Source organism: Jaculus jaculus, chromosome 8, assembly GCF_020740685.1.
Source record: "Jaculus jaculus isolate mJacJac1 chromosome 8, mJacJac1.mat.Y.cur, whole genome shotgun sequence".
Classification (NCBI taxonomy): domain Eukaryota; kingdom Metazoa; phylum Chordata; class Mammalia; order Rodentia; family Dipodidae; genus Jaculus; species Jaculus jaculus.
Window position 1 is genome coordinate 10,365,617 of NC_059109.1, and position 26,324 is coordinate 10,391,940.

The 26,324-nt window shown below is 48.5% G+C and overlaps 1 protein-coding gene across 2 annotated transcripts in view; it reads right to left on the minus strand.

The window, feature by feature from the left end:
- Ccnd3 (cyclin D3) overlaps positions 1–26,324 on the minus strand; it is a 97,815-nt gene that overhangs the window by 3,763 nt on the left and 67,728 nt on the right. Inside the window, exons 2-3 of one of the 2 annotated variants that reach the window (XM_045155672.1) lie at positions 18,129–18,212; positions 1,812–2,027 (exon numbers count right to left, since the gene is read on the minus strand). In XM_045155672.1, the coding sequence (XP_045011607.1) occupies positions 1,812–2,027; positions 18,129–18,140 (228 nt within the window). In that variant the 5' untranslated portion in view covers positions 18,141–18,212. Of the gene's footprint in view, positions 1–1,811; positions 2,028–2,919; positions 3,185–18,128; positions 18,213–26,324 lie in introns of those variants that run through there. The other variant, XM_004649502.2, reaches the window with a different exon arrangement.

The following is a 26,324-nucleotide window of genomic DNA, read 5'->3' on the forward strand; positions in this document are numbered from 1 at the left end:
GCTGTCCCCCTCTCGGTCCCTGACTACGTGTCAGCCCCAGACTTCTCATGGGAGGCCCCACAGAAACAGATTGGGCTAGAGCCAGAAGTGAGACAGAGGGTCAGGTTCTGCTCCCAAGGCAAGCTCCTCACCTAGTAAACAGAAAGCACCCAGCCTCCAAGGGGGCACCCAGGAGCGGGGGTGGGGGGGTGTAGGGGTGGGAGGAGAGGATACCCTGAGCACAGGAAAGTGGCTGCATTTTCTCAGGACAGTCCTAGCTCTACTGGGAGAACGCTGTGGCTGACAGTATGCATCTTATCCCTGGCTTTGAAGGCCTCCAGGTCTGCGCAGAGCAGAGCAGGATTTTTCCCTCCTTCCCTGGGCCTCAGCTTCCTTTGCCACGAGAGGATTTATGTGAACACTGGAGTTCTTGGAGGTTTCTTGCAACTCTACCAGTGCTTCCAGGAGCCATATCAGGGCCTCCACCATGAACTCCAGCAGGGTGGCAGAACGCTCCTCACCTATTCTGAAAAAGCCCCTCATACATTCATGGGGGAAATTCCCGTTCCCCTTCCAGCCCCAGCCCCTCCGAAAACCCGTCCCTGGCCCTGGGAATCAGCTCCACCTTCTGACTTGCTCCCAAGTACAGAATCATCACAAAGAGCAGAGCGGGGCCTCCCGGATACCCAACTCAGGCCTCTGACTCCCATCCGAGAGAGCTACTTGGCAGGAAGAGGATTCCAGTTCCTCGACTCACTGCAGTCAGGGGCCCCAATACCCTAGCTTCCACACCAGCCAATCACATCAGCGGGCTTGCTGCCCTCCTCCCTGGGAGATGGGGCCCAGAGACTCCTCTCAGGGTCAGCGAAGGCTTGGCAGGCCACCGAGCAAGGTGGAGGGAGGTGCCAGCTCTCCCGGTCCCTCTCCCACCCCAGGCCTCGGAGGAGGAGAGATGCTCGCATCGGAGCCTTCCTCTACACCCTCTCCAGAATCTCGTGCCCCCCTCCCCTGGAAGAGCCCAGCCCAAGTTCCCAGCAAGAGGCCCAAGGAGCCACTTCCCAAACCACAGGAGTGACAGCAGCTCCCCACAGCGTTATGAAAGCCCTTGGTCTGAGTGGGCGGGCCAGGGGAGGGGGGCAACATTATCACATCCGAAGCAGCTGCAACCGGGTCTCGCTCCAGCCTTTGGCTAAGGGGCAAAAAAGAAGAGGCTTGCACAGGCTGAGAGCAGCTGCTCGGCTTCCTCGGAATGAGGACAAGGAAGAGAGGATTAGGAAGGGGCTGTGTCTTCAGGGATAGAGGAGAAAGGAAGGAAGGAAAGACGGTGTGATGAAAATACCTCCGCACTTCCTCAGAGCAATCAGGGCCTGGCTTTAATCTGCTCGGGAAGGCTTTTCCATCACAAAGTCCACACGGGCCGAGAGGCTCCAGGCAAGGCAGCCCCCTCCCCCCATGTGGAGCACATTCCCCCCACTCCAGTGGGGCAGGGCGAGCTAACCAATAAATATCTCACCGTGGCTGTGTAAACCCAGAGGCAAAGTACTAGCGTACATAGACTTGCCGCAGGGCTTGTTGCTATCTGGGGGTGAAAGAGGGGTGGGCACACCCCGGGGGTCAGAAAGAAGGCCTTAGAGCTCCAGGCCAACCATCACTCCACACTGCCTCATCCTCATCCCAGCCCAGTTATTTTCCAAAAACGTTTGCCTTCGGCAACGGGGGGTCGGGGGAGGAAAAGGGGGGCAGAAAGTTTTTGAGCTCTTGTCTTCCTCTTTCCAGGACATAAGGCAATGGCTGAGGGTGAGGGACGTGGGGGTGGGGGGGTCCACACGCACCCTCAGCTGGCAGGGGGACACCGCCTGGTCCGTGTAGATGCACAGTTTCTCGATAGTCAGGGGCGTGGTCTCGCGCAGCTTGGAGGCCAGCAAGAGGCAGACGGTACCTAGGAGTTGCAACTGGGCCTTTCGGGTGGGGACGCAGGACAGGTAACGATCCAGGTAGTTCATGGCCAGGGGGAAGACTTCCTCCTCGCAGCGCTGCTCCTCGCACACCTAGGGGATGGCGCACAGTCATTGCCAGGGAAGCCCCGAGCGACACAGCAGAGCATGTGGGCGCGGGGGGGGGGGGGGGGTGCAGTGAGGAGCAGAAACCGGAGAGGGATAAGCTTACAATGACAAGGATCAATCAGGGAGGATGCACCCTCCCCAAGGTGGACCCCCCCCCCCCACGCACACACACTTCCTCTGCCCTGCCTCCTCCCCGATTGCCTCCAGGAGGGGTGGGGGGTGGGCGGAAAAAAAAAAAAAAAACAAGAGGCGCCCTTCCTACGGATTCCAGACTCCCTTCCCCCACAGAGAGCGGAAAGGAGACGGAAGGGTCACCCAGAGAGCTGGGGATCTTACCCCCATGACCACCACCCACTTCACAGTCCCTAGGGGAAGGGAGGGGTCTCCGGCCGCGGACTCCCGCACTTTTCGATCCCCGGTGAGCCGGAACGGAGGCGCGCGCCACCCCCACCGGATTCCCCACCAGAGCACCCCACAGCGGGGCACCGGAGCCAGCCCCGGGGCGGGGGCGGCGGGGTCCAGGCTTCTCCCAGCGCGCTCTCCGGAGCAGACCGGGCGGCGGGGGATGGGGGGGAGGAAGCAAGAGGCGCCGAGAAAAGCTGGAAAGGGGTGGAAAGGGTGGCCCTTGGCCCGCGGTGAAGCACAGCTAAGGGTGCCAAGTGACTGGCAAGTCCCCGAGAGAGCCGATCGGGACAGTGGGGACAGGGAAAGGAACGGGACCCAGACAGCTGGGTAGGGCGGCCGCGAGCAAGTCCAGGCCCCTGTTAGCGTGGGCAACCTAAGCATCTTGCAGATGGTTGCTGGAATCCTGAAGTGCCGAGCGGGGCAGCCTCGATTTATTTGTTCAGAACCTTGGGGGAGGGGGCGTCGGGGGTACCTCCAGCATCCAGTATGCCAGCATCTTCCGCATGTGCGGCTTGATCTCCTTCTGCACGCACTGGAAGTAGGAGGCACGGGGCACGTAGCGCTCCTCCAGGCGGAGCAAGCTCTGCAGGACACGCTGGTCCCCCAGCAGCCGCGGGTCGGGCCCGGCCCGGGGAGCTTGCCGGGTACCCTCGCAGCACAGCAACTCCATGATCGGGGCAGAGCGCGGACGGAGAGCAGCGGGAGGCGAGAGCGCGGGGTGCGCGGTGTGGGCAGGTCTGGCGCCGGCGCTGGCACTGCGCGCACAAGCCCCGGGCCGGCCCGATCCGATCCGCCCGCCCGCCCGCCGCCCGCGCGCGCCGCTTCCCTGACAGGCGCCCCGCCCCTCGCGACGGTGTAGCAACCGTGGAATGCTCCGACGTCGCAACGTCGCGAGGGGCGGAGCCGCCCGCACCCCAGACGGAAAGGGCTGGCGGACGTCCTCGCTCCCGTCCCTCCCCGCGGCCCCATTGGTCCTCCCGGCCGAGGCCCTGCGGGCTTCCGGGGCCCCCTCCCCCCCAGAGGAGAGAACTTTCTGGGAGGTGTCCTCTTCCCCCCCCCCCCGCAATCGGTGTGCCTTTCCGTAGTCACCCCAAGAAAGAGTTTGTCTCCAAAAGTCTTATCCATTCACGTATATCCATGCGCAAACCCTACTTCGCCATGGCATGGATAACATGCCAGCTTTCCACGGAAACTCTGCTATAGGGCTTGATAAATCGATTAATAATTTTATTTATTTACTTATTTGAAAGAAAGAGAGAGAGAAACAGCTCGGAGAGATGACTCAGCGGTTAAAGGCGCTCCTTGCAAAAATCTCACGGTCCCGTCCTATTCCGCGGTAGCCATGCAGGGCCAGATGCACAAAGTGGCTCATGCATCTGGAGTTCCTTCACAGTGACCAGAGGCCCTGGGGCACCCATTGCCGCTCTTTCGCTTGCTCTGGCTCTCTCTTCCTCCTGTCTCTATCAAATAAGCAAATATTTCAAAAGAGAAAACCAGATGTGTTGGCGCACGCCTTTAATGTCAGCACTCAGGAGGCAGAGGGAGGAGGATTGTGGTGAATTCAAGGCCAGCCTAGGACTACAGAGTGAGTTCCATCCAGGTCAGCCTGGGCTAGAGTGAGACCCGATCTTGAAAAAAGAGAAAAGTAAATGGGCACAGCATGGCAAACGAGCATGTGCCACTTTGTGGATCTGGTTGTATGTGGGTAATTGAAGAATGGAACCTGGGATATCAGGTTTGTGCAAGCAAACATCTTTAACTGCTGGGAACCGATTCTTTTCTTTTCTTTTTTTTAAAATTTATTTGCAAGATAGAGAAAGAGGCAGAGGGAGACAGAAAACGGGCGTGCCAGGACCTCCAGTCGCTGCCTCACATGGGTCCTAGGGAACTGAACCTGGATTCTTCGGCTTTGTAGGCCAGTGCCTTAACCGCGGAGCAGTCTCAAGCACTAGAAAAAAAAAAAAAATGAGCAATTTGGCTTAAATCAGCATATTAAAAGCTAGTCTTAGACTGGGTGTGGTGGCTCACCATTTGGGAAGTGGAGCCAGGAGGATCAGAAGTTCAAGGTCATCCTTAGCTACAGAGTGAGTTAGAACCCACTTGAGACACTTAAGACCCAGTCTAAAAAAAAAAAAAAATTCAACTTCTTAGTTTTCTTGGAAACCCCTTGGGTCTGTGGGTAGAACGTGCATTTACCATTCCTGAGATCCTGAGGTTCGAGCCCCAGCACACACAAAATGAAACCTACGGTCCTTACCTCAATATCGGGCAGAGTTACCGGAGAACACCAAGACACGTCTGAAATAACTAATGTGCTCCAGTCCTGGAGAGAAGCGCCCTTCCTTTACAGCAAAGTGGGTGTAAGTAGACAGCAAGTCAAGGTGCTATCAGAGGTGGGAGAATCGATGGGAGTTCGAGACCACCACGAGACTACACAGTGAATTCCAGGTCAGCCTGGGCTAGACCCTACCTTGGAAAATAAATAAATAAATAAATAAAGATGATGGTGGTGGTGGCAAAGTGGCTGGAAAGATGGCTTAGCAGTTAGGGTGCTTGCCTATGAAGCCTGAGGACTCAGGTTTGATTCTCCAGGTCCCACATAAGCCAAATGCACAAGGTGGTGCATGCATCTGGATTCCATATGCAGTGGATGGATGCCTTGGAGCACCCATTCTCATTCCCTCTCTCTTTCTCCCTCTCTCTCTCTCTGTCTCTAATAAATAAAGAAAAATTTAAAAAAAAACTTTTAAAGATTGGAAAAGAAGGAGGATGAGAGAGCATGTCTCTACAGACCTCTAAAAATAGAGCTAGGGGCCTCATTGCCGTCTCCACTCGTCAATCCCTCCCCCATCCCTGTTCACCCCATTCCCTGCACCTGGTACGTCCTATATTCAGAGTGTCTGGTTAAGTCGCCAGCCCAAGGTCGCACAGCTATTAAGTGCAGTGGGGTCAGGATTCAACCCAGGCAGCTTGGTTGCGGAGTTCATGCTCGAGGATGTGTGGGTGTCCATATGTGGTGCTGGGCGTTAAGCGTTCTACAGTGGGAGCTCTTAGCATTTCATTCTGTCACCTCTGGTGCCGTCCCTTGAGTGTGTATCCGTTCATTAATTTTTGATCTGTTAATTGAGGAAGGGGCGCCCAGTGTCCTGTCAGAGTGCAGTCCTGGAAACTAAGGTCGGAACCTGCTCCCTAGAGTGGGGGCTCCTGGGGAACACAGCTTCAGGATACTGGCTGCTTTGCCCCGGCTTGGACAGACATTTCCTTTCCAGAGCCCCAGTATCTGGGGCTTTCAGGGCCAAGGAGCCAGCCACCTGAACACACACAGGTCTGGTCACTAGGAAAGCACTGCAGTGGCTCCATGCAGAGGTCCTGGGGGTGGGCTGATCTGCCTAGACTTTCACTGTCTCTTCCCCTCAAGGGAACACACACTCAAGAAGTAAAAATAAGCCGGGCGTGGTGTCGCATGCCTTTAGTCCCAGCACTTGGGAACCAGAGGTAGGAGGAGCACCGTGAGTTCGAGGCCACCCTGAGAATACAGAGTGAGTTCTAGGTCAGCTTGGACTAGAGAGAGACCCTACCTTGAAAAACCAAAAAAGAAAAGTAAAAATAAATTAATCCAGGGCTGGGGAGATGGCTGGACACTTGCTTTCAAAGCCTGGTGGACCAGGTTCAAAACCCCAGTACCCACATAAGTAAAGCCATATACACAAAGTAGCACATGCATCTGAAGTTTATGAAGTTTATTCTCTCCCTGCTTGCAAATAAATTCATAAATTTAATAATAAATAGATAAATTAGCCAGGCATAGTGGTGCACCTCTTTAATCCTAGCACTGGGAGGGAGGCAGAGGTAGGAGGATCACTGTGAGTTCGAGGCCACCCTGAGACTACACAGTAAATTCCAGATCAACCTGGGCTAGAGCAAGGCCCTGCCTTAAAAAAACAAAGAGAAAAGAAAAGAAACAAATTAGAGAGGGGCTGGGAATGTAGCTCAGTTGGGAGAGTGCTAGGCTAGATACACAAAACCCTGGGGTCCATTCCCCAGCACTACAAACTAGATGTGGTGGCCTGTGTTTGTAATCCCAATTTTCAGAAGAGGCAGGCAGAATCAGAAGTTCAAGGTCATCTTGAGGGCAGCCTGGGCTACCTTGTCTCAAGAAAGAAAGAAAGAAAAAGAGAGAGAGTGGGAGGGAGGGAGAGAAGGAAGGAAGGAAAGAGAAGAAAGAGTGAGCAAGCCTGGGCTGGCGTGGTGGCTCACGCTTTTAATGCCAGCACTTGTGAGGCAGAGGCAGGAAGATCTCCGTGACTTAAAGGCCATCCTGAGACTATACAGTGAGTTCCAGGTCAACCCGGGGCCAGAGCAAGACCCTACCTCAAAAAACAAAAAAACAAAACAAAAAAGGAGCACACACACCTTTAATCCCAGCAGTAGGGGAGGCAGAGGTAGGAGGGTCGCTGGGAGTTCCAGGTCAGAGCCTGAACTAGAGTGAGACTGCAAAAATAAATTAAAAAAAAAAAAAATAACAAAGTCAGAGCAATGATCAGTCAGTAAGGTGAGGGGTTGTTGACCAGGTGAATTCAATTAGAAAAAGTTACTCAACAAAATAGCAAATTAGAGGCTGGCTAGAAAGGAATGTTACAGGCCAGAGGGAAAGCCCCGAGGAGGAAGGTCACAGTGCTCCTTCCCCCCCACCTCTGCTATGAGGGAACGAGGTTACAGGTGAGGCCACAGTCCATACTTCTGGCTAGTATCTTCTGACCCAATGAGATAACCAAGATAGCCAAGAAAGCATCTTGGTCGTGTCTGGTTCAAAGTTTTTAAACCCAGCATGTGGGCTGGAGGGATGGCTTGGCAGTCAAAGACACCTGTTTCTTTTTTTTTGAGGTAGGGTCTCACTCTAGCCCAGGCTGACCTGGAATTCACTATGTAGTCTCAGAGTATCCTTGAACTCACAATGATCCTCCTACTTCTGCCTCCCGAGTTCGGGGATTAAAGGTGTGCGCCACCACACCCTGCTCTAAGGAGGCTTGTTTGCAAAGCCTGCCAGCCTGGGTTCAATTCCCAAACCACCCATATAGGCTGGAAAGAAAAAAGGAGTCCAGGACTGGGGAGCTGGTTTAGTGGTTAAAGCGCTTGCCTGCAAAGCCAAAGAACGAAGGATTGATTCCCTAAGACCCACGTAACCCAGATACACAAGGTGGCGCATGTGTCTAGAGTTCATTTGCAACAGCTGGAGGCCCTGGCGTGCCTGTTCTCTCCCTCTCTCTCTATCTCGCTCAAAAGAAAAATAAAGAAAAAGTGGTCCAAGTCCGGAATGGTGGCACATGCCTTCAAAAAACAGCCAGGCTGGGTGGTTCACATCTTTAATCCCAGCACTTGGGAGGCAGAGGTAGGAGGATCTCTGAGTTAGAGAACAGTCTGAAACTACATAGTGAATTCAGGTCAGCCTGGGCTAGAAAGAAACCCTACCAAGGGGGAAAAAAAAAAAAAAAGATGGCAAAAGCCTCAGGATGCTGAGGGGGAATGAATCCAAGCTGGTTTATATGAAAATGTCATGATTCTAAAAGCTCTGCAGAATGAACAAAAAAAAAAAAAAAAAAAGGCTCCGATAATAGATATTTATTTATTTATTTTGGTTTTTCGAGGTAGGGTCTCACTCTAGCTCAGGCTGACCTGGAATTCACTAGGTAGTCTCAGGGTGGCCTTGAACTCACAGCGATCCTCCTACCTCTGCCTCCTGAGTGCTGGGATTAAAGGCCTGCACCACCACGCCCGGCTAAGATGTATTTTGATAATAAAAAGTATCAGTAACCTGGGTGTGGTTGTACATGCCTTTAATCCCAGCACTGGGGAGGCAGAGGTAGGAGGATCGCTGTGAGTTCAAGGCCACCCTGAGACTGTTGAATTCCAGTGAATTCCAGGTCAGCCTAAGCTAGAGTGAGACCCTACCTCGAAAAACCAAAATAAAATAAAATAAAATAAAAATACTTGGTGAGGGGACTAGAGAGATGGCTTAATGGTTAAGGCACTTGCCTGCAAAGCCAAAAGACCCAGGTTCAATTCCCCAGGTCCCACATAAGCCAGCTGCACAAAGTGGCACATGCATCTGGTGTTTGTTTGCAGTGGCTAGAGGCCCTGGCACGTCCATTCTTTCTCTACCTGCCACTTTTTTTTCTCTCTCTCTTTCAAATAACAAATAAATAAAATATTTAAAAAATACGCAGGCTGGAGAGATGGCTCAACAGTTAAGGTACTTGCCTGCAATGCCAAGCGACAGGGTTCAATTCCCCAGTCCCCAAGTCAAGCCAGAAGCACAATACATGCATCTGGCGTTCCTTGGCAGCGGCTAGAGGCTCTGGTGTGCCCATTATCTTTCTCTCTTTTTCTCTCTCTCAAATAAATAAATCAAACATTTTTAAAAAATTTAAAACACAACCGGGTGTGGTGGTACATACTTGTAATCCTAGCACTTGGGGAGGTGAAGGCCAGAGGATCAGGCGTTTGAGACCATCCTTTATTCGCAGAAAGTTTGAGGAGGGCATGGGCCTCATGACACCTTATCTCCAAAAAAAAAAAAAAAAAAGGAAAAAGAAGGCGGGGGGGGGGGGGATTGCGGGGGTGATAGCTCTAAGGAAACATGTTTCCCTGGAATGCGGGAGGCCTTAGGTTGGATCCCCAATAGGATAAAACAAATTAATACACCTAATACACTGAACCTGTAGTAATCATAGTACATTCTCCTTGCTAAGCACTGTCTGTACGCAGGCACTGAGGAATTAGCACATCTGCTTTGGGTGCTGGATGCTCTTAGTACCCTCGTACAAAGACAAGAAATCAAAGACCCAAGGAGAGTGGGCAGCACCCAGGGGCACCAGCCAGTCGGCCAGCAAGTGGCCATCTGTGCACCCCAGAAGTCGATCCTGGCACTAGAATGCAAATGAACTCAAGTATTTTAGAGGTGACTTACTGACAGGTGATCCCGGGAGAATCAAAGGGGAGTGCAGAAATGAGATAGGGAGGAACAGAAAAGCCCAGAATGCCTCTTCTCCCTCCTTCTTTCCTTCTTTCCTTCTCTCCCTTCCTTTCTTCTTTTTTCCTTCCTCCTTCCCTCTCTCCTTCTTAATCTCCCTTCCTTCTTTATTTATTTATTTATTTTTATTTAAAGTAGTGTGCAATCTGAGTTATGTCCTCAGTCCTCTGCTATGTTTTATTTGTTTGTTTGTTTGTTTTTATTTATTTGAGAGCAACAGACAGAGAAAGAGGCAGATAGAGAGAGAGAGAGAGAATGGGCGCGCCAGGGCTTCGAGCCACTGCAGATGAATTCCAGATGCGTGCGCCCTCTTGTGCATCTGGCTAACGTGGGTCCTGGGGAACCGAGCCTCGAACTGTGGTTCTTAGGTTTCACAGACAAGCGCTTAACCGCTAAGCCATCTCTCCAGTCCTATTTATTTTTTAATTTTTTTTTGAGGTAGGGTCTCAGGCTGACCTGGAATTCACTGTGTAGTTTCAGGGTGGCCTCGAACTCATGGAGATCCTCCTACCTCTGCCTCCCCAGTGCTGGGATTAAAGGCGTGTGCCACCCCACCCTGCTGAAAAGCATTTTATGTATTTATTTGCAAGCAGACAGAGATACAGAGAGAGAGAGAGTATGGGCTAGCCAGGACCTCCAGCCACTGCAAATAACTGCTGATGCGTGCGCCACCATGTGCATCTGGGTTTACATGGGTACTGGGGAATCGAGCCTGGGTCATTAGGCTTTGCAGGCAAGAGCCTTAACCACGGAGTCATCTCTCCAGCCCTTGGAACATATTTTGATCATATTTACACTCCCACTGCCCTCTCTTGTCCTCTTCTCACTCCTGCTGGGCTCTTTCCCCTTCCCAACTCGTCTCTCATCTACTTTCTTTTAAATATTTTATTTATTTATTTATGAGAGAGACAATGGGTGCACCAGGGCCTCCAATAAATGAACTCCAAATCTGGCTTGTGTGGGTTCTGAGTGTCAAACTTGGGTCCTTAGGCTTTGCAGGCAAGCACCATGATCACTAAGCCATCTCTCCAGCTCTCTCTCTTCTACTTTTTTATTTATTTATTTATTTATTTATTTATTTATTTATTTATTTGAGAGTGACAGACACAGAGAGAAAGACAGATAGAGGGAGAGAGAGAGAATGGGCACGCCAGGGCTTCCAGCCTCTGCAAACGAACTCCAGACGCGTGCGCCCCCTTGTGCATCTGGCTAACGTGGGACCTGGGGAACCAAGCCTCGAACCGGGGTCCTTAGGCTTCACAGGCAAGCGCTTAACCGCTAAGCCGTCTCTCCAGCCCTCTCTTCTACTTTTGTGCTTTCAAGTCTTGTAGCGTGTATGTGACCAAAAAACATTTCATTAGGAGCAGGCATCGTGGCGCACGCCTTTAATCTCAGCACTCGGGAGGCAAGGGTAGGAGGATCACCATGAGTCTAAGCCCGCCTGAGACGACATAGTGAATTCCAGGTCAGCCTGGCCCATTAACTAGGGTCGCCTATAACAGCATGGGTGAGGGGTATTTACAGAGCCACGGGCAATTTACCAGTAGCTACACTACTGAAGAAAATGCCTGCCACTCTTTCAGCAGCCATTAACTGCCAATAGATCCCCCAGAGGGGGGCAGGGCCCGTGAGCTCCTCCCTCATCCACACTGGAATGTCGAGGAGTCCAATCTTGTGCAAGCATTCAGGGCTCCTGGGAGCTCTTGAGTCCAACAGCCATGTCATGTCCAAAGACGGCATTCCACAAGACTCCACCCCTTGCTCCAACTCCCACATTCTTCCCACCTCCCCCTCTTCCCCTGGGCCTTGGAGGGGGTGATATAGATGTCCGATTTAGGGTGGAGCACTCCGGGGCCACGTATCCTCAGCATCGTGACCAGTTATGAATCTGTGCAGAACTTCTGCCCATGGCAAAAGAAGCCTTTCTGACTAAAGCTGACAGAAGCACCTAGGCTACGTGCGTAAATAGAAATATACGGCCAGGCGCGGTGGCGCACTGGGATTCCCAGCACTGGGAGGCAGAGGTAGGAGGATCTCCGTGAGTTCGAGGCCTCCCTGAGACGACATAGTGAATTCCAGGTCAGCCTGGACTAGACTGAGACCCTTCCTCAAAAAACAAACAAATTATATTTATGCATATAATTTATATATTTTATTATTATTATTATTAGAGAGACAGAGAGAGAGAAACAGAGAGTATGGGAGCCCCAGGGTCTCTTGCTACTGCATGTAATAGTTATATATATCTGGCTTTATGTGGGCACTGGGGAATCAAATCCAGGCTATCAAGCTTTGCAAGCAAGCATCTTTATTTTATTTATTTATTTATTTTTGAGGTAGGGTTTCACTCTAGCCCAGGCTGACCTGGAATTCCCTACATAGTCTCAGGGTGGCCTTGAACTCGCTGTGATCCTCCTACCTCTGCCTCCCGAGCGCTGGGATTAAAGGCGTGCGCCACCACGCCCAGCAAGCAAGCCTCTTTAACCACTGAGCAATCCCTCCAGGGCCTCCCCAGCCTTTTGACCAGGTTTACAGCACCAGTCAGGAAGCCCTCACTGGGGAGCTGGCCTCAAATCCAGTCAGAAAGTAGTTGGAACTGTGCGTGGTGGTGCATGCCTGGGCTACAGCAAGACGCTACCTCAGAAAAAACAAACCAAGAAAGAAAGAAGTGGGGGGAGGAAAGAAGGAAGGAAGGAGGGAAGGAAGGAAGGAAGGAAGGAAGGGGCAAAGAAGGAAGGAAGCTGGTTGCCTCTATAGCAGTCACACCACTATTACACCAGTGGACACATCTTGCCTGACACATTGGTAGTGTGGCACACATTCTTAATCATGACTTTTTTTTCCCTTTTAAATATTTTAAATAATTAATTTACTTACTTATTTGAGGGTGGAGGGAGAGAAAGAGAAAGTTGGGCATCCCAGAACCTCCAGCCACTGAAAATGAACTCCAGATGCACGTGCCACTTTATGCATCTGGCTTACATGAGTCCTGAAGAATTGAACCTTGGTCCTTAGGTTTCCCAGGCAAGTGCCTTAACCCCTAAGCCATCTCTCCACCCACCCCCCCGCCACTTTATTGATTTCAGAAAGAGGCAGGCAGAGTAGAGAGACAGATGGGTATACCAGGGTCTCTAGCCATTGCAAACAAACTCCAGACGCATGTACCACCTTGTGCATCTGGCTTATGCAGGTGCTGGGGAATTGAACCTGGGTCCTTTGGCTTTGCAGGCAAGTGCCTTAACTGCTAAGCCATCTCTCCAGCCCTCCAGCCCTTTTTAAAAAAGTATTCTTTTTAATTTTTAGTTGTTTAAGAGTGAAAGACAGAGAGGTAGGCAGACAGTGAGAGAATGTGTGCATCAGGGCCTCCAGCTGCTGTAAAGGAACTCCTGATGCATATGCCACCTCATGCATCTGGCTTACATGGGTCCTGGGGAATAGAACCTGGGGTCATTTGGCTTTGCAGGAAAGTTCCTTAACACTAAGCCATCTCTCCAGCCTACATTCTTTTTTAAAAAACAATTTTGTTGTTTTATTTATATTTATTTATTAGAGACAGAGGGACAGAAGGAGAGAGAGAGAGAGAGACAGAGAGAGAATGGGAGCCCAGGGCCTCTAGCCATTGCAAACAAATTCTAGACGCCATGATGTGCATCTGGCTAACATGGGACCTGGAGAATCGAAACTGGGTCCTTAGGCTTCGCAGGCAAGCACCTTTATTTACCACTAAGCCATCTCTCTAGCCCAGCCTACATTCTTGATCTTAACAAGTAGTCTGTGCTCATTCTGATGTGTGTGTATATGTCACACATTAAGATTGTGTAATGAAAAGCTTATCCTAGCATGATGGCGAACACAGTTAATCCCAGCACTCAAGAAGCTGAGGTAGGAGGATTTCTGGGAGTTCAAGACCATCTTGAGACTACTGAGTGAATTCCAGGTCAGCCCAGGCTAGAGTGAGACCCTACCTCAAAAAACCAAAATAAATAAATAAGTAAATAAAAGATTTCATTATGTTGCCCTGAATGGCTTGGAACTTGCTCTGTAGACCAGTTTGGCTTTAGTAATATTTTAAATACTTTTTAAAATTTTTTTATTCATTTGGTGGGGAGGCAGAATGGGTGTGCCAGGGCCTCTACCTCTGCAAAAGAACTGCAGATGTATGTGCCACCTTGTGCACCTGGTTTACGTGGGTCCTGGGAAATCCAACCTGAGTCCTTTGGCTTTGCAGGCAAGCCTCAACTGCTAAGTCTTCTCTCCAGCCCCAGACTGGCTTTAAATTTGTGGCAATCCTCCTGCATCTACTTCTCAAGTGCTGAGATTACAGGTGTGCACTACCCAACCTTACATGAAAACTGTTATATTTTATTTTATTTATTTATTTATTGGTTTTTCGAGGTACGGTCTCATTCTGGTCCAGGCTGACCTGGAATTAACTCTGTCATCTCAGGGTGGCCTTGAACTCATGGCGATCCTCCTACCTCTGCCTCCCGAGTGCTGGGATTAAAGGCGTGCACCACCACGCCTGGCTTAAAACTGTTATATTTTAAATATAAAATAAAGGCCAGGCATGGTGGCGCACATCTTTAATCCCAGCACTCCAGGGGCAGAAGTAGGAGGACCGCTATGAGTTTGAGGCCACCCTGAAGCCACATGGTGAATTCCAGTTCAGCCTGGGCTACAGTGGGACCCTATTTCAAAAACAAAACAAAACCGGGGCTGGAGAGCTAGCTTAGTGGTAAAGGCGCTTGCCTGCGAAGCCTAAGGACCCTGGTTCAATTCTCCAGATCCCATGTAAGCCAGATGCACAAGGGGCACATGCATCTGGAGTTCATTTGCAGTAGCTGGAGGCCCTTGTATGCCCATTCTCTCTCTCTCTCTCTCCCTATCTCCCTAATAAATAAATAAAACAAAACAAACAACATATATATATATTTATATTTATATATAACATATAAAATAAAGTATAGCAGATGGAGATCATGGAAGTAGCAAGTGCAAGGTAGCAGGTAAATAAATGACAGACAACTGGAAAAGAAAGAAAAACCAAGTTAAGGGATCAGAAAGAGACTCTGGTTCAACATAACAGCCAGAGTAGTGCTAAAGCAGGATACCCAGAGTTCTGCTCTGGTCACCACAGGCAAATGACACTCCCCCCAGTCAGTGATAGGCAAATGCACGGGAAGCTGCAACAGATCACACACCATATTGCACACATGCACACAAGCAAAAAAAAGGTGAGGGTGGGAAGTTCAAAGCCAGCCTGAGACTACATAGTAGATTCCAAGTCAGCCATCTGAGCTAGAGGGAGAAAACCCTAACTCAAAAAACCAAAACAAAAAAGCCAGGCATGGTGGCGCACGCCTTCAATCCCAGCGCTTGGGAGGCAGGGCAGAGGACTGCCGGGAGTTCGAGGCCACCCTGAGATGATATAGTGAATTCCAGGTCAGCCTGAGCTAGAGTAAGATCCTACCTTGAAAAATCACAAAAGCAAAGCAAAAGGAAGGAAGGGAGGAAAAGAGAAAGAAAGAAGAAAGAGAGAAAGAGGGCTGGAGAGATGGCTTATCAGTTAAGGAACGAACCCAGGTTTGATTCCCCAGGGTCCACGTAAGCCAGATGCACAAGTTAGCGCATCGTCTGGAGTTTGATTGCAGAGGCTGAAGGTCCTGGTGCGCCCATTCGTTTTTTTTTCTCTCTCTCTCTCAAATAAATAAAATAAATTTTAAAAAATAAGAAAGAACAATAGCCCTAAGCTGAAACCAGATCCACTTCTCCGAGCCATCATTTAAATAACTTGGACAGGCAAGTCATTGTCATTGGATAACTTCATAGGTGCACTGAGACTTTTTTTTTTTTTAATTTTAATTTTTTGAGGTAGGGTCTCACCCTAGCCCAGGCTGATTTGGAATTCACTATGGAGTCTCAGGGTGGCCTCGAACTCTTGGAGATCCTCCTACCTCTGCCTCCCAAGTGCTGGGATTAAAGGCGTGCGCCACCACGTCCAGCTGCACTGAGACTTTTAAGGGCATGTGATATTCCATTAAGAGAAAATTCACTGGTCCAGTCAGGATGCTCCTGTGACTTCTCCTCAGGCCCCAGGCCCTGACTACAAGGCAAGTCACACCCAAGGTCACCTGTCACAACTCTTTTTGTTTTTGAGTTTGGGTCTCCCTCAAGCTCAGACTGACCAGGAACTTACGCTGTAGTCCCAGGCTGGCCTCTAACTTGCCATTCTCCTACCTCAGAGCCCTGGGTGCTGGGATGGAAGGTGGGCATCATCATGTTCGGCCTCAACTCATTTTTTTACAATGTCTATTTATTATTATTATTTAGCTTTTCGAGGTAGGGTCTCACTCTAGCTCAGCTGACCTGGAATTCATTATGTAGTCTCAGGGTGTCCTTGAACTCATGGCGATCTTCCTACCTCTGCTTCCTGAATGCTGGGATTAAAGGCGTGCCCGGTTTTATTTATTTATTTATGAGAGAGAAAGAAAGGCAGATAGAAAGTGAGAGAGAGAGAGAGAGAAAGAGAGAGAGAGAGAGAGAGAGAGAGAGAGAGAGAGAAAGAATGGGCACATCAGGGCTTCTAGCCACTGCAAAAACCTCTACATACATGTGGCACCTTGTGCAGCTGGCTTCATGTGGGTACTGGGGAATAGAACCCGGGTTCTTTGGCTTTGCAGACAAGCGGCTTAACTGGTAAACATACTCTCCGGCCCTCAACTCATTTCTTTTAAATACAATCTCTTATTATTTATTTATTTATTTATTTAAGAGCGACAGACAGACAGACAAAGAGGCAGAGAGAGAGAAAGAATGGTGCGCCAGGGCCTCCAGCCACTGCAAACGAACTCCAGATGTTTGAGAACAAAGAGAGAGAGAGAGAGATTGAGAATGGGCACATCAGGACCTCCAGCCATTGCAAAGAAATCCAGACACATGTGCCATGTGGCTTATGTGGGTTCTGGGGAATGGAACCTGGGTCCTTAGGCTTTGAAGGCAAGTGCCTTAACTACTAAACCATCACTCTAGCCCCTAGAAACATTTTTATTTATTTGCAAGCAAAGAGAGGTAGAGCAAAGGCAGACACAGAGAGAGAATGGGTACACCTCCAGATACATGCACCCCTTTGTGCATTTGGCTTTATGTGGGTCCTGGGGAATCATTAGGCTTTGCAGGCAATCGCCTTAACTGCTAAACCATCTTTCCAGCTCTAAATGTGCACATTTTTCTGTGTGTTTTGTTTTGTTTTGTTTTTTAATTTTGGAAGTAGGGTCTCACTCTAGCCCAGGTTACCTGGAGGAATGCACTCTGTAGTCTCAGGGTGTCCTCAAACTCATGGCAATCTTCCTACCTCTACCTCCCAAGTGTTGGAACATGCACATTTTAAATATTTATTTATTTATTTGAGAGCGACAGACACAGGGAGAAAGAGAGAAAGACAGATAGAGGGAGAGAGAGAGAATGGGCGCGCCAGGGCTTCCAGCCTCTGCCAACGAACTCCAGACGCGTGCGCCCCCTTGTGCATCTGGCTAACGTGGGACCTGGGGAACCGAGCCTCGAACCGGGGTCCTTAGGCTTCACAGGCAAGCGCTTAACCGCTAAGCCATCTCTCCAGCCCAACATGCACATTTTAAAAAATAAAATAGAATGCATTTGAGGTATCTGATAGCATGGTCTTAACCTACCAAATGAAAACATGAAATTTATTTCAAGTCTTTTGTTTTGTTTTCAACGTAGGGTCTTGTTGTAGCTCAGGCTGACCTAGAATTCACTATGTAGTCTCAGGGTGGCCTTGAACTCACAGCGATCCTCCTACCTCTGCCTCCCAAGTGCTGAGAGTAAAGGTATGCACCACCACATCCAGCTTATTTTTATTTTATTTTATTTATTTGCAAGGAGCGAGAGAATTGGCATGCCAGGGCCTCTTGCCACTGTAAACATATTCCAGATGCACGTGCCACTTTGTGCACCTGGCTTTACCTGGGTACTGGGAAATTGAACCCAGGCCATTAGGCCTTGCAAGCAATTACCTTAACTGCTGAGCCATCTCTCCATCCCTCAAATCTTTACTCCCTGCCTCCCCCCCTCCCCCCCCAGGTAGGTAGGGTTTCTCTCTAATCCAGGCTGACCTGGAATTCACTATGTAGTCTCAGGATGGCCTCAAACTCATGGCGATCCTCCTACCCCTGCTGGGTGTGCCAACACGCCCAGCTAAGTCTACATTTTTCCAAATGTATTCATTTTGGATTCTGGTCCATAATATAGTCTTAATTGTTGTAAGATATACGTAATGGTTTCTATCACTTATGATCAAGGGGAAAGTGAATTCCAGGGATGTCAAATATGCCCATCGGCTGGCAGAGTTTCACACTCTTGGTTGAAAAGGCCAGGCCCACACTGCGGTTTGTAAGCCTCAGAGAGCACCCCGTCTCCACAAGGCTCCCCAATCCCAATCAATGGCCCAAGGCCATCAGATTAATCTCTCAGACACACTCCTTTCATCTCCAGTCCAAGGAACCTGCTTATCTGGTCACATTTTGAAAGTCAACCAGTCTGGCTTTTTCAAGTTCTCCTTTGAGAGGCCCCAGCTGCCCCCATCCAATTTTATCTCGTCCCCAGCACTCCAGCCCACCTAGAGCCTTATCACTCACCCGGCGGGCCATTCTGCCTCTTTCTTCAGCCCCAGCCCCTTCCGGAAGGCCTCTCTGGTCTGTGACTTCCAAAAGCTTCCCCTGCTGTTGGAGTAAAGATCATGGACACCCCTTAATGCTTGTTTAAATGATTCTCAGTGTTTCCTACCCATAAATGATTTTACTTCAGAGGTTGGGAGACTCCCATGATACTTTTTTATTTGTCTGTTTGTTTGTTTTGTTTTGCCAAGGTCATGATCTCCCGGTAGCCTAGGCTGGCCTAGAATTCACTATGTAGTCTCAGGGTGGCCTCAAACTCACAGGGATCCTCCTACATCTGCCGCCCGAGTGCTGGGATTAAAGGCGAGGGTGCCACCACGCCTGGCCCCAGGGTAGTTTAGTTATAAAAGTGGTTGGCCTGCTGGAAGAGAATGGTCAATGCTTTTGGTCTTGTTTAGCTAATTTTTCCACATAGATGGTCTTTCCTCTATCCGATTTCAGACATCATTCATGCAAAATCCAATTTAAGGCTTCTCAGATTATAGTTTATTATTTTTCCACATTACTTTTTAAATTGTTTTTTTTATTTATTAAATATTTATTTATTTGGGAGAGAGAGGGGCAGATAGATACAGAATGGGCACACCAAGGCCTCTAGCTGCGGCAAATCCAAACTCCAGACACATGTGTCACTTTGTGCATCTGGATTACACAGGTCCTGGAGAATTGAACCTGGTTCCTTTGACTTTGCAGGCAAGTGCCTGAACTGCTAAGTCATCTCTCCAACCCAAGAAAAGCTTTTTTATTTTATTTTTTTCTGTTTTGGTTTTTCAAGGTAGGGTCTCACACTAGCCCAGGATACCCTGGAAATCATTATGTAGTCTCAGGCTGATCTTAAACTCATAGTGATCCTCCTAACTCTGCCTCCCTAGCGCTGGGATTAAAGGCATGTGCTACCACACTCAGCTTGAAAAGCATTTTTAAAATTTTATTTATTTTATTAAATATTATTATACTATAAATGAATATTTATTTATTTGAGATAGAAAGAGGCAGAGAGAGGGAGAGGGACAGAGAGACAAAGAATGGGAGTGCCAGAGCCTCCAGCCCCTGCAAACAAACTCCAGACACATGCAATACCTTATGCATTTGGTTTACGTGGGTCCTGAGGAATCAGACCCTGGATCTTTGCAGGCAAGTGCCTTAACCGCTAAGCCATTACTCCAGTCAGGGAAAGCTTTTTTTTTTTTTTTTTTCCTCGTTTTTCGAGGTAAGGTCTCACTCTAGCTCAGGCTGAAATGGAATTCATAGTCTCAGGATATAGCCTTGAACTCATGGCAATCCTCCTACGTCTGCCTCCCAAGTGCTGGGATTAAAGCCATTCGCCACCACGCCTGGTTTAGGAACAGCATTTTTTAAACAATATTTATTTGCAGGGCTGAAGAGATGGCTTAGCGGTTAAGGCGCTTGCCTGCAAACCCAAAGGACCCAGGTTCAACTCCCCAGGACCCACATAAGCCAGATGCACAAGGTGGTGCATACATCTGGAGTGCATTTACAGTGGCTGGAGGCCCTGGCACGCCCATTCTCTCTCCCTCTCTCTCTCTCTCTCTCTCTCTGCCTCTTTCTCTCTGTCTGTTGCTCTCAAATAAATAAATAAATTTAAAAAATCAATCCTATAATGTAATTAGTATGTATTTAATATATATATTTGCAGGTAGATAGAGATAGAAGAGAGACAGAGAGAATGGGCGCACCAGGGCCTCCAGCGGCTGTGAATGAACTCCAGGTGCATGTGTCATTTTGTGCATCTGGCTTTACATAGGAATCAAACCAGGGTCATTAGGATTTACAGGCAAGTGCCTTAACCACTGGACCATCTCTCCAGCCCCCAAGAGAAGCATTTTTAGAAAAGATTTACATTTCTCTCATATTCACCAGCCTATGCAAAGTGACTCATTCAGGAGAAGAAGAATTATTCATTCTCCCAGTCATTTACTCATTCTGCAAATCTTTATTGAGACTCTATCTAACCCAAGACATTCCTGTATGCTGAACAATACATAGACAAATAAAAAGGTTCTTTTTGTTTTTAAACACAGTCTCAGTATGTCACAAACTGGCCTCCAATTTCTGGATTATAGGCATGCCACCACACCCAGTTCAGTCCTTTTATCTTAAAGAGAAAACACTGTGCTGAAAGGAATAAGATACACTTTGGTTTCCTTCTTAATAATTACCTCCGCAGCTGGGCGTGGGGAAGCACACCTTTTTTTTTTCTTTTTCTTTTCTTTCAAGGTAGGGTCTTGCTCTAGCCCAGGCTGACCTGGAATTCACTATGTAGTCTCAGGCTGGCCCAGAACTCACAGCGATCCTCCTACCTCTGCCTCTGCGTACTGGAATTAAAGGCGTGCGCCACCTGGCCCAGCTGGCGCACGCCTTTAATCCTAGCACAGGATGATCACTTTGAGTTCTAGGCCAGCCTCGGATTACAGAGTGCATTCCAGGTCAGCCTGGGCTAGAGTGGGACCCTACCAGAAATAATAATAATAATAATAACAGTTCTATTAATTATCTTCTTGTCATTAGTTCTTTGTTGTTGTTTTGTTTTTCAAGTCCTCCTGCCTCTGCCTCTTAAATGCTGGGATTACAGGCCCGTGCGCCCGTGCTCAGCCTTCCTTTCATTTTCTGTTCCATTTTGCATGTGTCTTTGTGGTGAGTCTGTGTACGGGTGAGTGCGTGACTGTCTGTGCATGTATGTGTGTGTGCATGTGGAAGCCAGAAGTGAACCGTGGAGGTGTCTTCCTCTTTAATTGACTCAGAATTTAGAACTTTGACTCATAATGTGGCCAGACTATTCCCTGAACTCAGGAGTCAAATCTTCTACACACACACACACAATGCTTAGGTCACACCCATTCTCACTCTATGTATATAGCTGCTTCTTTTTTTTCTCTCTCTCTTTCAAATAAATAATTAAAAAAAAAAAATCTTCCAGTTTGGCTTCAGGGGAGAGCGAAAACTCACCAGTGAAGTTACTCCACAGTGGACACTGTAAGCCTTATATTTGGCCAGCCAGGCAAAACAAGTCAACGGGTGCAACAGTGGCATGTCTGTTATGGGGGAAACCAAGTGCCCTCTAATTGGACTGATGGCCCGCTCCATGGGAAGGAATACATCCCTGATACTGAAAACGTACAACAGGGGTAGTCATGATCCCTAGGGGTGTCACGTTTGCTGCTGTCTGACTAAATGTTTATACTGTGCTCATCAAACTGTCCAGTAAGCACTTTTCTTAATGTTCATACCCATATATTAATGCTACTCTCACTTTTTCGTTAGAGAACTTTTCAGATAGCAGTGACCTTGGGATGACTCAGAAGGCATCATGGTGCTGAGAAGTGACAGAGGAGTGCTCAGCACTGCAATATCTCTATCACACCTTCCAAGGCTCAGGGTCCATTGCAGAAGAGGTGGCGGAAAGAATGTAAGAGCCAAAGGAAGGGTAGGACTCCTCACAACATGCTCCCTCCAGACACAAAATGGCCTGGATATCCATGACCTCACAGTAGCCTGACTCTACCTACACAAGACCCTCATAATAGGAAGAAAAGATGGTGACATCAAAATAAAAGAGAGACTGATTGAGAGGGGGAGGGGATATGATGGAGAGTGGAGTTTCAAAGGGGAAGGTGGGGGAGGGAGGGAATTACCATGGCATATTGTTTACAATCATGGAAGTTGTTAATTATAAAAAATTAAAAATTAAAAAAAAATTCTGGGCTGGAGAGATGGCTTAGCGGTTAAGCGCTTGCCTGTGAAGCCTAAGGACCCCGGTTCGAGGCTCGGTTCCCCAGGTCCCACGTTAGCCAGATGCACAAGGGGGCGCACGCGTCTGGAGTTCGTTTGCAGAGGCTGGAAGCCCTGGCGCGCCCATTCTCTCTCTCTCCCTCTATCTGTCTTTCTCTCTGTGTCTGTCGCTCTCAAACAAATAAATAAAAAGTTAAAAAAATACATTTAAAAAAAAAATTCTTCCAGTTTGGGGCTGGAGGCATGGCTCAGCAGTTAAGTGTGCTTCCTGCACAAACATGAGGACCTGCTGAGGCCCTAAGTTCAAATCTCCAAGTCCTACATAAACAGCTGCATGTGGCCACACACACCTCTGCTCTCAGCCCCACAGGGGAGCAGAGACTGAAGAATCAAGACCAGCGGGAAAGTGATGAGGCGGCACACCCCATGTTCCACTCTATCCACTGTGGGTGAGCCCCCTTGCAGAAGAGCACGGGGGACGCCACCCCACACCGACCCATCACACCACATCTCAAGCAAGCAGGGAAAAAAATTAAAAATCTACCAGTCTGGAAACAATTATTTGAAGAAACTGAGATGCTTATATACTCCTGATGCAGCACTTGTACATTGGTGTAAAATATCAAGAAAAATAAAAAAAGAATACACATGGGCTGGAGAGATGGCTTAACGGTTAAGCGCTTGCCTGTGACGCCTAAGGACCCCGGTTCGAGGCTCGGTTCCCCAGGTCCCACGTTAGCCAGATGCACAAGGGGGCGCACGCGTCTGGAGTTCGTTTGCAGAGGCTGGAAGCCCTGGCGCGCCCATTCTCTCTCTCTCCCTCTATCTGTCTTTCTATCTGTGTCTGTCACTCTCAAATAAATAAATAAATAAAAATTAAAAAAAAAAAAGAAGTTATTTAAAAAAAAAAAAAGAATACACGCTGAAGAAATGGTTCTGGGGGTAAAGGCACTGACCACCCCAGCTGATTCCCCACTACCCACATAAAGCCAGCCATACAAAGTGGGGCATGCATCTGGAGTTCCTTTGCAGTGGCAGGAGGCACTGGTATGTCTGTACTCTCTCTTTCAAATAATAAATAAATAAGCCAGGTATGGTGTTGTACACCTTTAATCCAAGCGCTCTGGGGAAAGAGGTAGGAGGATCTCTATGAGTCTCACTGTAGCCTAGGCTGACCTGGAACTCACTCTGTAGCCCCAGGCTGCAGGCTGGCCTTAAACTCACAGTGATCCTTCTTTAATTTATATATATATACATATATATATATATATATATATATATATATATATATGTATGTATATATATATATATATATTTTTTTTTCCCCCCCAGCCGGCTGTGGTAGTGCATACCTTTAATCCCAGCACTTGGGAGGCAGAGGTAGGTGGATCACTGTGAGCTCAAGGCCCCCCTGAGACTACATAGTGAATTCCAGGTCAGCCTGGACTAGAGCGAGACCCTACCTCAAAAAACCAGAAAAAAAAATTATTTATTTTGAGAGAAAGAGATCATGGGTACACAGGGCCTCTAGGCACTGCAAATGATGTCCAAACACATGTGCTACCATGTGCATCTGGCTTACATGGGTTCTGGGGACTCAAACCTTGGTCCTTAGGCTACACAGGCAAGTGCCTTACGTGCTAACCCAACTCTCAGCCCAATCCTTCTTCTTCTTTTGATTTTTTGAGGTAGGGTTTCGCTCTAGCCCAGGCTGACCTGGAATTCACTATGTAGTCTCAGGGGGGCCTTGAGCTCACAGTGATCCTCCTACCTCTGCCTCCCGAGCATTGGGATTAAAGGCGTGCGCCACCATGCCCGGCTGCCTTCTCCACTCTTTGATTGGCTTTTCAACACCTGCCTCTAGTTTAAGCTGGAGCCCTTACCTTCCCTCCTTGTTCAGGAACCCTTGGCTTTCGTGTTTCTCCAGCTCTGACCTCCATCCCAAGCTCCCAGTGCATTTCTCTGCCTTAATGTCACACGTATGCCTTCCACCCCAGAAGCCCTTCCCCTCCCCCCTTCTCTTTTGTGTGTCAGTTAATCGGAACCCGCTGTATCAGCCAAGCTTCAAGCGCCCACATCATTGTTCCTCAGCTACTCCTGAGTCAACGGTCTCTGCGTCAACCTGGGAGCAAGTCTTGTCTCCACTGCTTCCAAAATGTCTCTGCAATCTGTTCCTTCCACTCACTGCTCAGGCATTAATTTTTTATTTTTTTAGCCCAGGCTGACCCGGGATTCACTATGTAGCCTCAGGGTGGCCTCGAACTCACAGCGATCCTCCTACCTCTGCCTCTTGAGTGCTGGGATTAAAGGCGTGCGCCACCAGCTCTGCTCAAGCATTTCATTTCATTTTTTTTTATTTTTTATTTTTTTGAGGTAGGGGCTTGCTCTAGCCCCAGACTGCAGACTGACCTGGAACTCACTATGGAGTCTCAGCGTGGCCTTAAACTCACAGTAATCCTTCTACCTCTGCCTCCCAAGTGTTGGGATTAAAGGCGTGCGCCACCATGCCTGGCTCCTGCTCAGGCATTTCTAACGAAACCTGGGCTGGTGCAGTAGCCTGCCTGTCTCTAGTCACCCTCTCTAACCTTCCAAAAACCTTCGGGAACGCATATGTGCATTCGTTGCTTCTTTATAAACCTTGGAACCCTTCAGTCTACATTCATCTAAAACTTTGCAAAGTTTCACAATCACCAAACTCCAGCCTACAACATGCAAAGCAAGCCATGAAAAAAAAGAAAGAAACAGGGGCTCTGGGGAGGTGGCTCAGTGGTTAAAGGCACTTGCCTGCAAAGACTGTGAGCTCAGGTTCGATTCCCCAGGACCCACGTGAAGCCAGATGTACAGAGTGGTGCGTGTGTCTGGAGTTCCTTTGCAGCAGCAGGAGACCCTGATGCATCCAGACAAGATCTCTCTCTCTCTCTCTCTTTTTCTCTTCCTCTCTCAAACAAATAAAAATCTTAACAGGGCACAGTGGCGCACGCTTTTAATCCCAGCACTCAGAAGGCAGAGGTAGGAGGATCGCCATGAGTTCAAGGCCACCCTGAGACCACATAGTGAATTCCAGGTCAGCCTGAGCTACAGTGAGACCCTGCCTCAAAAAAAAAAAAAAAGAAAAACAAACAAACAAAAAGAAAAATTGGGGCTAGAGAGATGGCTTAGCGGTTAAGGGGCTTGCCTGCAAAGCCAAAGGACCCAGGATAGATTCTCCAAAGACCCACATAAGTGGTATATGTGTCTGGAATTCATGTGCAATAGCTAGAGGCCCTTGTGCGCCAATCTCTCTCTGTGTCAAATAAATACATAATAAAAATATTTACAAAAAATAGTTTATGTCTTGGTTTCCCACCAGGAATAGATGGTAAGACCCTATTGCTGAAGATTCCACATGCTTGGGCTGCAAAGTCACTGAGAAATCAAGCTGGGACTAAGCTAAAAACCTCCTCCCTGTAGACTTGTTGACAGAAAGCTGGAAAAAGCTATGCTGCATGCAGCCCTATGGGGGACAGAAGTCATCAGTGGAGATAAACAACAGTGGACACTGCAAACCTTGAATTTGGCCAGCCAGGCCAAATAAGCCAATGGTTGCAATATTTTGTTATGTCTGTTATGGGGAAACCAACTACTCTCTAACTGGACTGGAGGCCCGCTCCACAGAAGGCAATACATGCCTGGTACTGAAAACCTATGACGGGGGAAGTTGTGAGCCCTAGGAGTGTAACGTCTGCTGCTGTCCGGCTAAATGCATATACTGTGCTCACCAAACTGCCCAGTAAAAACTTCTCTTACTGTTCATACTCATAGAGTAATGCTACTCTCACTTTTGGTTAGAGAACCTTCTCTTCAGATGGCAGTGACCTGGAATGACTCAGAAGGCACCATGGTGCTGAGAAGAAGTGACAGAGGAGTGCTCAGCACTGAGACATCCCTATCACACCCTCCAAGGCTCAGGATCCATTGCGGAAGAGGTGGCAGAAAGAATGTAAGAGCCAAAGGAAGGGTAGGACTCCTTACAACGTGCTCCTCCAGACACAAAATGCCCTGGATATCCATGACCTCACAGTGCCTGACACTACCTACACAGGACCCTCAAAATAGGAGGAAAAGATCATGACATCAAAATAAAAGAGAGACTAATTGAGAGGTGGAGGGGATATGATGGAGAGGGGATTTGTGAAAGAGAAAGTGGGGGAGGGGTGGGAATTATGGTTTATTGTCTATAATTATGGAAGTTGTCAATAAATAAAAGGTTAAAAAAAAAATAGCTTATCAGCCTGAACTAGAGTGAGACCCTACCTTTCTCAGGGTGGCCTCAAACTCACAGTGATCCTCCTACCTCTGCCTCCCAAATGCTGGGATTAAAGGCATGTGCCAGCACACCCAGCTTGAAACCTTACCTTGAAAAACCGA